Source organism: Asterias amurensis, chromosome 11 (assembly GCF_032118995.1).
Source record: "Asterias amurensis chromosome 11, ASM3211899v1".
In the NCBI taxonomy this organism is placed as follows: Eukaryota; Metazoa; Echinodermata; class Asteroidea; order Forcipulatida; family Asteriidae; genus Asterias; species Asterias amurensis.
The window spans coordinates 9,672,454-9,684,971 of record NC_092658.1 but is presented as its reverse complement, the minus strand read 5'-3'; the positions used below and the strand labels follow the sequence as shown (position 1 = coordinate 9,684,971).

Here is a 12,518-nt window from a genome sequence, read left to right as displayed (position 1 = left end):
TCAAACATCAACTGGTCAGGGCCCAATTACATGGTTCTGCTTACCTAACCAAAGAATCAGTGCTTATGGAAGCAGGAAATTTCGAGCTTAACGTCGAGCATATTTCACTCTATAATTTCATATAAATGTGAGACTCCACATTACTAGGCATTGTTCGCTTACACAACTAGCGAGGTAAGCGAGAATGGTAATCACAAGTTCTGGTGGTTAAGTCACCGTAGTGTGTGTTCGAATCCCGATGTCCTCGAGCAAGTTAATTTACTATAACTGCTTCCCTTCACCCAGGGGTATCAATAGGTATCTGTGAGGGTAGAGGTTGATACTGTGTATGAAGAAGCCTTTGGAGCACAATGGCAGCTCAGGGCTGTATGTATACTACCGGTACCCAGGGAGCTGAGAAAGATTACTGTGTTATTGGCCAAATGACCATGGCACTAATGTAAAGCGCAAACCAAATATACAATGGTGGTAAGTACTTACGGATGGGGGCGGGGAGTCATAGCCTCCTGGGCTGACGGGTGGTTGGTTGTTGGAAGTTGAAGCAGCTCCTCTACCGCTACTGGTCACTCCTCCACGCTGGGACACTGACCAGCCCTGAGCTGTGCTCGGCCCTGGATCATGACTAGTGAAAGGACAACATAAGAAAATGCAAGTAAGTATTGCAGACTTTCAATTCATTTCTTAATTCTGGGGCCAATTTCATGGAGCTGCTTAAGCTTTAAAAAAAACTAAGCAAAACAAAATATGCTTACCACAATAACAAGGTTACCAGCCAAAATAACATGTCACATGTACAACTTGTGACTGGTATCCTTCTCATTATTGCTAAGCATGGATTTTTTAAGCCGTATTTTCTGCTTCAGCAACTCTATTAAAATTGGGCCCTAGCTGTGAAGCCAATGACTCTCAGAAAAGCAAACTGAATAACTATAAATAGAGAGAAAACAAAGAAGGAAGTTTCACTTTTAGATGTTGGAGGCATACCCCAGAGAATTATTCCAGGGAAAACCCACACAGCTGTGCCCCCCGGCATGATTTGAACCGGGGTCCAATAGGTGGAGGGCGAGGAAAGATACCACTTGGCCAACCTGACAGCTTCAGCTACTGCTGAATGCTTCAGCTACTGCTGAATGCTTCAGCCACTGAAGAAAGCATACATTTGAGATGCGTAGTCAGTTACTCAAAACACTACACAGAAGGAGTGCTTGGCCATGCTTAGTATAGAACCCTTGCAAAACGCACCTACCGCATCCATCCTGTCCATATTTTTTTTTCTGATTTGCAAAAAAAAGACAGGATACCAATCATGAATTGTACCTGTCACATGGTATTATGTCTGGTAACCTTATTCTGGTAAGCTACTTTTTGTGCTTAGGCAGCTCAATGAAACTGGGCCCGGAACCTTACAGTTTCTTCAGAGTACATCCTTAAGGGAAAAACACTAGCTCAATGGAATTCCTAACGGGCTTCTGGTAAACGTCACATCCAAACTGGTAAACGTCACATCCAAACTGCATGAGTGGTAATTTGCGGTGGAATTATGTCACACTTAATAACATTATGGGGAATTTAAAGCAGATGAATGCAAAGGTAGCATGATGTCAATTTGCCACTCTACACTGGAAAATGATAACAGCTTTGAACATGCTTAGGGGTCAAATCTATTGAGGCCATCCCAACACATTTTCTTGCCTCTTATAAACACAGATTTCGATTGCGAGTACAAACAATTTTTGTGATGCCATTATTGGTACTGTGAGTGCTAACAACTATCAAAACTATGATGGGTAAAATAACATGCATTGCATTTACACTTCAAAGTCACTTCAAAGGTCACTTCAACCTGCAAGAAGTTTGCCAGCATGGGGGAAAAATGGCGCGGTGACCTCCCTCTTTTTTAAAAGTGGTATAAAGGCAGAGCTGTCACCAAGTCTGAAGACAGGTCTCTAGTCTTCAAGCAGTATAGACTCAAAATAAATTTACATAATGATCATTTTCTGAAATGGTTGATAAGTTTAGATCTCTAAAATGACGAGTGACTTTGTACTAAGATCATAAATGGCAGAAAACATACAATCTGATTTGGAAAAACTTGTTATAACTTGAAACCACAGACCCACAAGTTGATAGCTCTTGGATCATGATTTCAACTGACAGTAACAGAGAATGGTACAAGAAGTAACCCAAAAGGGCAGGGGGCACCAAGGTCTTTTCTCCTTGGTAAAGGGCACCTCTATGAGGAAATTGTAAATTTTCTATAGGAAAATTTCAAGGGGCATCGAGGCAAAGACCAGAGGCAATGGAGGCAGGTGCCTCAATTGCCCCCATGAAGTATCAAGCCCAGTGAATCAAAACTGTTCACACTAACACACTTGTAAAGTACAATAATAAGGAAATGATTTCATTTAAATGTACACAACTTGATGCAGAGCCAAAAAAACAGACAGGTCAAATACAGTGTTAAACATGAACCGTGTAATCATATCCTTTGTATATAAGCTGTTGATAGATAAACATGTTGATAGGAGTCTATGATTTAACCGCAACCAACTGGCCATGCTCAGTATGCATTTCATGCAAATATGACTCGTAGAAAAACCTGAAATGATCCTAGTCTTTAGTAAAATACAGCGTTGTGATACAGCATTTGGTGAAGCAGTTGGTGAAACAGACGATGACATCCAAACTAAATGAGAACAGTTGCGGTCTGGTTACAGACCCTTCACAGGTGACAGACACCAGTCCACTATTTCATACAGCAGTAATTCAAGACATGCACCTTAAAGAATACGGCCAACATTGGTAACGGTCAAAGACCTGGGCCCAATTTTTATAGAGCTGCTTACAAATTTTGTGCTTAGCAGAAATTAGCAGGATACCAATCAAAAATTGTGCATCTGACATTGTATTTTGGATGGTAACCTTATTCTAGTACGCATATTTTTTTGTTGTACTTAGGTACACCTGTGCTTTAGCTCTTTGAAATTTGGCCCAGTATCCCCACTATTGTGTGTGACCCAACACTTGAAATAAACTGTGAAAGGTGTAAAGTAATTATACAGTATTGACAATAGTTGCAGACAGTGTTTATGTTTTGCGTGTTCAACCATTGATACATGAAATAATAACACTGTGAAATTTTGGGCATAATCCATTGTTTGAGTCGAGAGAAAATAGTGAAAAACCATGCAAATTCATATATTTTGGTGGTAATAACAGCAAAATAACAGTTTCTTCACCGAAACCCAAAATTTGGGACTCACAAGTCAAAACAAATTTCTAAAACCTCATTTTCTCACAAACTATATGTAAAGCAATTCAGGCAAAAAATTATTTAAAGGGAAAGTTTTCACCATGACCATCTTCTCTACCGTGTAAGTTGTGTGCAAATAATATGTGAACAATTTATATTTCCCATCAAACCAATGTTGTGCACATGCTTAAAGCACTTCATTTGTAAGAAAGATTTTACAGGTCACAGGTACAGTGCTTTTAGAAGGCATATGAAATACACACCCACACACCCAGTGTTTCCCCCTCACCAAAGACCTGACTCAAGAGGCCTGGGAGAATATCATGCAGTATGAGTAGAATTCCAAAAAGTCCAGAAGTGAAGAGCCAGATTTTGAGATTTCTCTATCCTTAACCAGCAACCGGTTATTAGACTAGCTGTAATGGTCATTATACAGAGCTTACTACAAGAATCATTCATTCTACAATTTGTGTAGTGTTACTGGTACAAGGTGATGCCGCTGACTATACTGGGGTGAGGGACTTGTAACAAGTCTAATCTTAACTGTTTTTCATTGTCCTTCAGTGTGCTCACAATTTCGACTGGAAACCTCGGCTATGTACAAGTTTGAGGCTACAGTTGTTGCTAAGGAGGTTCACGGCTCAAATTTGGAAAGAAAACCCACCAGACTGTTGGGCTTGTAGCTCAAAATGTTTTACTGGCCCAGAAATGTATTTTATAAGACCAGGAAGAAAATTCAAGACTTCTTGATGCCTAGACACTGTTGCATTTAACATGTTTAACTATTATTTGAACAAGGTGCACCAAGACATATTTTGGATGTTTTATCTCATGATGTCTTTATTGGTATGAGATAGCATAACTGAAACTTATTTATGGGACTCCAAGTCAACATTTGAACATTTTTTTGTTTCTGGACTTCCAACAAAACTAGAACCTAGACTCCACAATCACATCAATAATGTGCTAAACAAGCAGGTGCTCAAGCATGGCGGCATGTTTAGAGCAACATGGATGCATGGTGTTGAGGGGTAAGGAGCCATCAAGGGGGGCGGGGGACCCAACTTACCCATCCTGAAGAAAAGTGAATACATTCCTGGCATCACTTGGTTTGGGTGATCGAGTTTGGGGTCTGAAAGTGGTAGAGTTTCAAGTTGGATTGACGTGCTTTAGTAACTTTTTTTTCAGAGGAAAAAACTTTTAAAAACCCAGGTCTTTAAGAGAATATCTTTAAGACAAGCTTTTAGCTACATGCAAAGTGTCTTCGAAGTTATTTTATTTATGGGGTGAACAACAACAAATTGACTAGGATGAGGTTTGGAATTAACATGTCGTGTCAGGCCTCTACCAAAAGAACTCTTTGATTGCAGTCTCCCTATTGTGCCAATATCTTTGTTTCAGGTGAGTTCAAAAGCAGTCTTGTAGAAGCTTACAAGTGGTATTGAAGTATTGTGCTTTGAACCTTTTTTTTGCAACTCAGTTACTTGTTGTAAGAAAATGTTTGAAAATCTGTGACAGGTCAAAGTTCATTAAGTTAAGCTTGTCTTTATGGCATTTTATCCTTGATGAAAATAACACAAAATCAAGATGTCCTACAACAATGCTCTAAAAGATTTTATACAAAACAAATACAGAGGGGTCTGCTTTCTTCATTCATGACACCAAAATGGAGAAGTACTAAATTTTACCAACAGTGAAATTCCCAAAATATTTACAGGATTTTGTAACAAAAAAAAACATCTTCAAACCTGTAGCCGTGAAGAGAACTGGATAACGAAACCGGTCGGGCGCGATGATCCGACGGGATAGGTGGAGGGGTTTCGTTGACTACTGCCCTCGTGGGCTCAACATTTCTCCGATAGCGCTCCAAGGTGGCGGTTGGGTTGTCCGGCGGCAAAAATGGATCTTGCTGATCAACAGCGTAACCTATTTTTCTGTGATTACGGAAACAAAAACAACAACACGATTTAAGACAGCAAAATTACAAGCGCAGATTCTGTTAAATGCACACTCAGGGGCCGATTTAAAAATAAAATTCATCGCAAGACAAATTGTCAGTATTACCATAGTGATTTGTAGTGTAACATCACACTTTGCTTAGCAACTACGATTGATTTGCAGTTAAGATAAATCGCAGCTCTTTGTGAAATCAGCTCCGGGATAAATAAGACTTGAAGGAGTGTATGGTGGAAGGATGATAGACGTGACAACATTTGCGGTGATACAATGTAGATCAATCTCAACAGGAGACTGACACAAGGGCATACTGTCTCCGGTTCCTCTCAGAACGACTATCACTCAAAAGAGATTTATCTACACAGTGTCACAGCAAATTTGTTTTGCCTACTGAAATGAGGATGTTTGTTATATCTCAAATATGCTACCACCTTTTCAAGGAAATTTTCACAGATTAGTTTCATTGCATGTTTCTACATTTATATAAAAAAAAACACGTATTTATTCCCTTTAAAGCCCTATTTAATGAACAATGAGAGAATGAAAAAAAGTTAGCACCAACCTTCTCTGCATTTTGCTAACATAGCTGATTGAACACACTAGAATCAGTGTGAACAGTAAGCCTGATAAAACTGCACTCAGTAACATGATTGTCACACCAATCCTGAGAGGAGAAGAAAAAAAACAACAACAAGAAAGCACTTAATTTTTATTTTATTTATGCAAGTCGCAAGACAAACAAGGCCTGAAGGCCACTTCAAGGTGTGGGCTACAATTATTTTTTTCCAGGGGCCATTGCCACCTACTCCTAGGGCTGATACAGGGTTACCCCCTTTACAGTCCATACAGATGTAGGCTTGGCTATCATCCATCATAAGCCTGGTTGGTAGTGCAGAGAACTGTAGAACGAGAGTTGATATCATTCCTTTCAAAAGTTAGGAAGATTTTTTAAAGTACAGATGAGGGATTTGATTAACAATTTTTTGGTCACAGGTGAGATTTGACCCCCCCCCCCCCCCCGAACACACACACACACGCCCTCTAGAGAGCAGGGCCCAATTTTATATAGCTATTGAGCACACAAATCTTAGCAGAGTAAAAGCAAAAAGCAGAGCAGTGTAATTGGTTGCTGATGGAGCTCAGCACAGTAGGTCACCAGGGTTGAATGGCTAGACTGCAGGACTTGCAATTACAAGGGTGTGGGTTCAAATCCGTCCAAGCTAACCGATGACTTCACAATGACTAGAAGAAGTATTGCCGTCTAGTTTCTGAACTACAATTTCTGGATTTGTGCAATTCATAACCATAGACGTTAAACAAATGTTAATATCAGAGAGCTTGAAGTTTATATCCCCTTGTGGGAGTTTGCCGAGGTCCCTTGACGGGAAGATCATCTAAACCAACAAACAAACAAACAAACAAACAAACAAAACAAATATCTTTGGTACTTACACTACATCGTAGCAGACAGCGTATAAAGATGTGGTGTAGTCTTTATGGATTCCTGTGGTGCAGTCAAGGTTGGCCGTCAGCATCTGCAGGTCACTTGTTATGGCGCTTACAGTCTTCTGGGCTGCACTGATATTGGTCTAGATACATACAGGTATAAGGTTAGTTTTCATACAGTCTCACAACCGTTTGGTTTTTTAATTAGTGAGAGATCACCTAACATGGCAAGGCCACTTCAAGGTGAGGGCTATACTTAAGCCATTATACACTTTCCGTAAACAGTATTGTCCAAGTCCCACACTTCATGTATCACGACTTATATATAAAATAACAAACCTGTGAAAATTTAGGCTCAATCAGTCATCGGAGTAGGGAGAAAATAACGGGAAAACCCACTCTTGTTCCGCACGTTTCACTGTGTCATGACATGTGTTTACTATAAATCCGTAATTCTCGTTGTCGAGAATTGATAATTGTTTTAATGTTTTCTCAAAAAGTAAAGCATTTCATGGAGTAATACTTCAAGAGAAGTCTTTCACCATTACCTTCTGTAAACCCTGTAAATTACTTGTAAACCTGTGAACTTTTTTGTTTTTGTCTGTACCGAAAGTGTATAATGGCTTTAACTGATTTGGACTGTCAACCCAAATCAATTGTCACCAGAAGCACGTTGCTAGCTACTACTCCAGTGTCTTTAAAGCCATTGGACCCTTTCGGTAAACAGTATTGTCCAAGGCCCACACTTTGTGTACCACAACTTCTATATCAAATAACAAACCTGTGAAAGTTTAGGCTCAATCGGTCATCGGAGTCGGGAGAAAACAACGGAAAAACCCACCCATGTTTCCGCGCGTTTCGCCGTGTCATGACATGTGTTTAAAATAAATCCGTAATTCTCGTTAACGAGAATTTATATTGTTTTACCGTTTTCTCAAAAAGTAAAGCATTTCATGGACTAATATTTCAAGAGAAGTCTTTCACCATTACCTTCTGTAAACCCTGTAAATTATTTGTAAATCTGTGAACTTTTTTTTTTTTTTCTGTACCGAAAGGGTCCAATGGCTTTAACAGGGTTACCCCCTTCACAGTTGGTAAGGATGTAGGTATGGGTATTACCCACATAGGAGCCTGGCCGGTTGAGCAGAATGCACTAACTTGCAAAAATTAAGGTACATGTAACTCACACTTGATTCAACACTTAAAGACAGTAACTTTAGTGAGTTTCTACAAGAAAAATTTTGCAAAATTAAAAATCATGTATTCAAGGAATACTGACTGGGAAAACATAAACTAATTTTTGGCTGAATGAAGAAAAATTTGGGCCCGTGGGTGACCAACTCAGCGTGCCACTCAAGTATGGTATCGCGCAAAAGAGGTATCAAGTCAAAGAGCAACTGGTCCCCTCTCATTCTTCCTTTGTCTTGGGATATGTATTGTATGACTGTATGCAGTTTAGGGTGACCGTGTAAAACCATGATTCCAGCTGCACTGGAATAAATGTCTACTGTTAGGACAGACAACTTCATAGGCCCTTTTCAAAACTACGGCTTTGGCTTTGGATTCAGCTTCAGACTCGGTCTTTTTGTCTGAAGCCCTGAGTGAGTGTATACGCACAGCACGCAGAACTGTCAAAATAACCACGGGGCCAGGCTAGCCTGAAGCTGAAGCTGTCATTTCGAAAAGGGCCAAAATGAAACTCTGTTGAGGTCTCACCTGGTCATAGTAGCCTTTTGACTGTGAGAATATTTCATCTAGAACAGAACCCGCTAGCACCAGATACTTGTTTGCTGACGATAACCCCTGAAAAAAAAGAAACCAGAAAAATGAAATCCAGATCAGTCAAGTGAAACAGAAACTCAAAAACAGGAAATGGATAAATGAAAGGGAAAAATATTCACAGGCCTTGAATTAACCCAAGACAGCAACAGCAATTGCAGGCATCAAATTAACCACTGACAGCCAAACCAAATGTGTGTGGTGCCCTCTGCTTTTTGCTGTGGTGCCCTCTGCAAAGTTCCAATACAAATTTGCATTTTCCTTACAGAAGTGCCCCCTTACCAGAGGAAGGTTGCTGTGTCCCTTCAAGAGCAAAGTTCAAGGCCTGTATTCACTTGGAACAAAATAACCGAAGGCCTTTGGTAATGAAATAATGTTAGTGCTTCTTTTTGTTTCACTGTATGCAAAGTATACATCATTGGTTCAGTACTTCAAATGCAACCCATAGAAATCGGCATACACTCTGAGCCAACTATTTCATGGAGCTGCTTATGTACATGAAAGGTAACTCAGCACAAAACCATTTTGGTTACCAGAATAAGGTTACCAGCCAAGAAATACCATATTATCACACACCCGATCTTTGATTGGGTTCTAGTTAAGTTTTTGCTTAGCAGAAGACAATTTTTTTCTTCTTCACAGAACATGGAATAGTACTGAGTATACAGTGGTAACACACATCATTGTTTAAGGGTAAAACCAAAACGAATATTATTTATCCCCGATTCAAATTAACCATTTTTCAGAACATGATTGTTCAGCAAAGTTTCTGCAATAAGCAGCTCGACAAAAACGGGTCCCGGCTGCAGGCAGTGTATGACACATCACATCTGTACTGCGTTTAGAAAACCTGATGACCCAGATTTACGTTCGCATATGAAAAATATTTCCCTGCTAAAGAAATTGACCGGGAAAAAATGGCACACAAAGTAGTTCAGCAAAAACAAATTGTGCTTACCAGCATATGGTTACCAGCCAAACCATGTCACATGCACAAATTGTGACTAGTATCCTGTTTGTTTCTACGAAGCAGAAAAATTCTTCAGCAATATTTTCTACTTTCATAGCAGCTCTATGAAATTGTGCCCCAGATCTAACTGATCCATTGCCCCCCTTACCTGACTAAAAGGATCCGTCACTGTTTTGTTACACTGGATGTAGTATTTAATCAAATCTGCGCAGGAAACGAACAAAATAATTTGATCATTTTACAATACAATCTATGAGTCATGGTTATATTTGTCCCAGTGGTATTGCTTAAAATTTAGGTGTTTTTGGCAATCTGTCGACACTCTGACTGGCATTATTTAATAAAAATCCTTGTTAACAGATTTTTTTCCGCCTGACTTGTTACTTGATCTTTTAAGAATGGCTTTTAAACGTGTTAACAGCACAATTAGCGCCAATAACGGGATGAACAGGAAAAGAGACAGAAATGCTCTTTTTAAATGATGGCGACTGCTCTGTTTGACTTGTATCAACTTTTGATACATCTCAAAACTTGCTTAGCTGTTACTTTTTGTAACTCATGAACTGATGTGAAAATTATGACACAGAATGTAAACAGTTGTCCAGTTAACCAGTTTGGTATCTTGCCTGCCAGGAAATGCCCTGGAATGTAGGTCACTCTTTTTGTTAGCATTAAAGTTACATTGTCTATACATGTTCAGTGTTGAAAGAATTACTAAGATGCAGTTTTTGTGTAAATAACATCCGGGGCTGAATCACAGAAATACTTGGTGGTTTTCAAAAGACAGTTGCCAAACTTTAATCTGTTGTACTTACCATCTGGTATATGGGCATTCTTTTCAGCTTCTTTGATGATGAAGAGATTTGGTTTAACACAAAAGTCACTGAGACCCTAGAACGAAAAACAAAAATATAAAAAAATACCCCAGAATATATTAATTAAATCAATAGACCTTATGCGCATGATGTCATTTCAGTTGGGCGCCCTCACCTAGAGGTCAAAAGGAGGTTGTTCATTGGCCAATCCTGTGCCCTGGGGGTACAAATATGTACGCTTTTATTGTTTCGTCTCCGTTTTACCTCTAAGGTGGCTGCTGGTTGACATCAATGCTTAAGGTCTATACTAAATGATTTTAAACCATTCTCAGAAGTGTTTTATTCAATCGATGGAATTGTCCAATGCGTGTATGTACGGCAGCCCATCCCGGTGCCCTTGCTTTCAGGAGGATTTTGTCCAACAATCCGGGAGACATTTAGAGTTACATTCAACATGCTTGGTGGAAAAAGTGGGCATAATCAAGGAGATTTTGCAAAACCTTTTCATCAGTAAATGGAATTGGTGGTTTATAAACATGAAACTCTCTGCAGAATCATGGAGAGGTTGGCATCTCTGCTACACCCTGAATACCAGTTTTGTAGTTATCATTATGATAATGAACTTACCATTGCAACGAAAAGTTCAGCACCAGCTAAGCACCAGACTAAAAGGACACCAAACGTGCACATCATGGCTGAACTGTTGGACAAAACAGACAAAAAAAGGAAACTGTTATGTCATTAAACAAAGAACCAAATTGTCAAGCTTTTTTAACAGATGTTTTACACACTTAAAGGTAATAACTATGGTTTTGTGCTTTTACCCACACACTGATGTGTGTTAAAGGCAGTGGACACTATTGGTAATTACTCAAAATAATTATTAGCACGAAACCTTACTTGGTAACGAGTAATGGGGAGAGGTTGACGGTATAAAACATTGTGAGAAACGGCTTCCTCTGAAGTGGCATAGTTTTCGAGAAAGAAGTAATTTTACACGAATTTGATTTCAAGACCTCAGATTTAGAACTTGAGGTCTCGAAATCAACCATCTAAACGCACACAACTTTGTGTGACAAGGGTGTTTTTTTCTTTCATTATTATCTCGCAAGTTCGATGACCGATTGAGCTCAAATTTTCACAGTTTTTTTTTTTATGCATATGTTGAGATACACCAACTGTGAAGGCTAGTCTTTAACAATTACCAATAGTGTCCACTGCCTTTAAGCACAGTATACTGAAAAAAATCCTCATGGATATTCCTCGGGTGGGATTCAAACCATTGATCTTTGCCGTTCTAGAGCAGGGCCCAGTTTCAAGGTTCTGCTAACCATAAAAGAAAAGAATTGGCTCTTACTGAAGCAGAGAATTCTGTGGTTACGTCAAGCATATTTCACAAGTTAGCAGGGAATGTCTGCATATGCGGTGTGTAGCCAACGTTAAGTAAGGCATTATTCGCTTGCACGACTAGCGCAGATGTTTTGCGCTTGCTTTGTATTTCAAGCAAAGAACGATTGATTGCAAACGCAGAATTTGACGCTAACAGAGCCATGAAATTGGACCCTGATGTCTTAAATCCAAAGCTGCTTCTTCCAAAGATTTATATTTTAATTTAAATTTAGAATAATAAAAAAATACATAATAATCTAACGACGATACAAGATGATATTATATTTGCATCACTAGTGTTTGCCACTTGCTGTGGACCTAAATAAAAAACAGCTGCAAAGACAATATGGGGTAGGATTTATGAATTTATGCTCCGTTGGTTTGTGAATAATTTTCAGGTAGAAAATCCTTGAAACGCTGGCACAACTTATCTTAAAAATCCATGACTTTCTACATGTACAGGGAAAATGCTGTAACGCAGAGTGCTGACTTGCTTTGCAATTTTAAGGTTATGTACATTATGTAAAGATTAAAATTGTGTACGGCTGTTGTTCAGCTAATTTCCAAGTAGAAAATCCTTGAAGCGCTGGCACAACTAATAATAAAAATCTATGACTTTCTACATGTACAAAAAATGCTGTAACGCAGAGTGCTGACTCGCTTTGCATTTTTAAGGTTATGTAACTGATTAAAATTTTGTACGACTGTTGGTCGGCTATTTGCATAATCTGTGCCGCACTTTTTAATTCTCTGTGCATTATAGAATCTATCAATTGAATGCATAATCCTCTTTTCTTCTATTTTGGGGGGAAACTATAAACAGCCACGCAGGCCGACTAAATGGGGACCCTCGATCACACAACAGAACAACCACTTGAGAACTAAAGATAATCAGTAAAAATACAAAAAC

At 39.1% G+C, this 12,518-nt stretch overlaps 1 protein-coding gene across 2 annotated transcripts in view; it reads right to left on the bottom strand.

Moving 5' to 3' along the window:
- LOC139944036 (protein tweety homolog 1-A-like) overlaps positions 1–12,518 on the bottom strand; it is a 51,158-nt gene that overhangs the window by 5,360 nt on the left and 33,280 nt on the right. The window contains exons 6-14 of one of the 2 annotated variants that reach the window (XM_071940979.1): positions 10,847–10,919; positions 10,220–10,295; positions 9,553–9,608; positions 8,372–8,458; positions 6,662–6,798; positions 5,772–5,873; positions 5,002–5,187; positions 4,323–4,385; positions 481–622 (exon numbers count right to left, since the gene is read on the bottom strand). In XM_071940979.1, coding sequence (XP_071797080.1) covers positions 481–622; positions 4,323–4,385; positions 5,002–5,187; positions 5,772–5,873; positions 6,662–6,798; positions 8,372–8,458; positions 9,553–9,608; positions 10,220–10,295; positions 10,847–10,919 — 922 coding nt within the window. The remainder of the gene's footprint in view (positions 1–480; positions 623–4,322; positions 4,386–5,001; positions 5,188–5,771; positions 5,874–6,661; positions 6,799–8,371; positions 8,459–9,552; positions 9,609–10,219; positions 10,296–10,846; positions 10,920–12,518) is intronic. The other variant, XM_071940980.1, reaches the window with a different exon arrangement.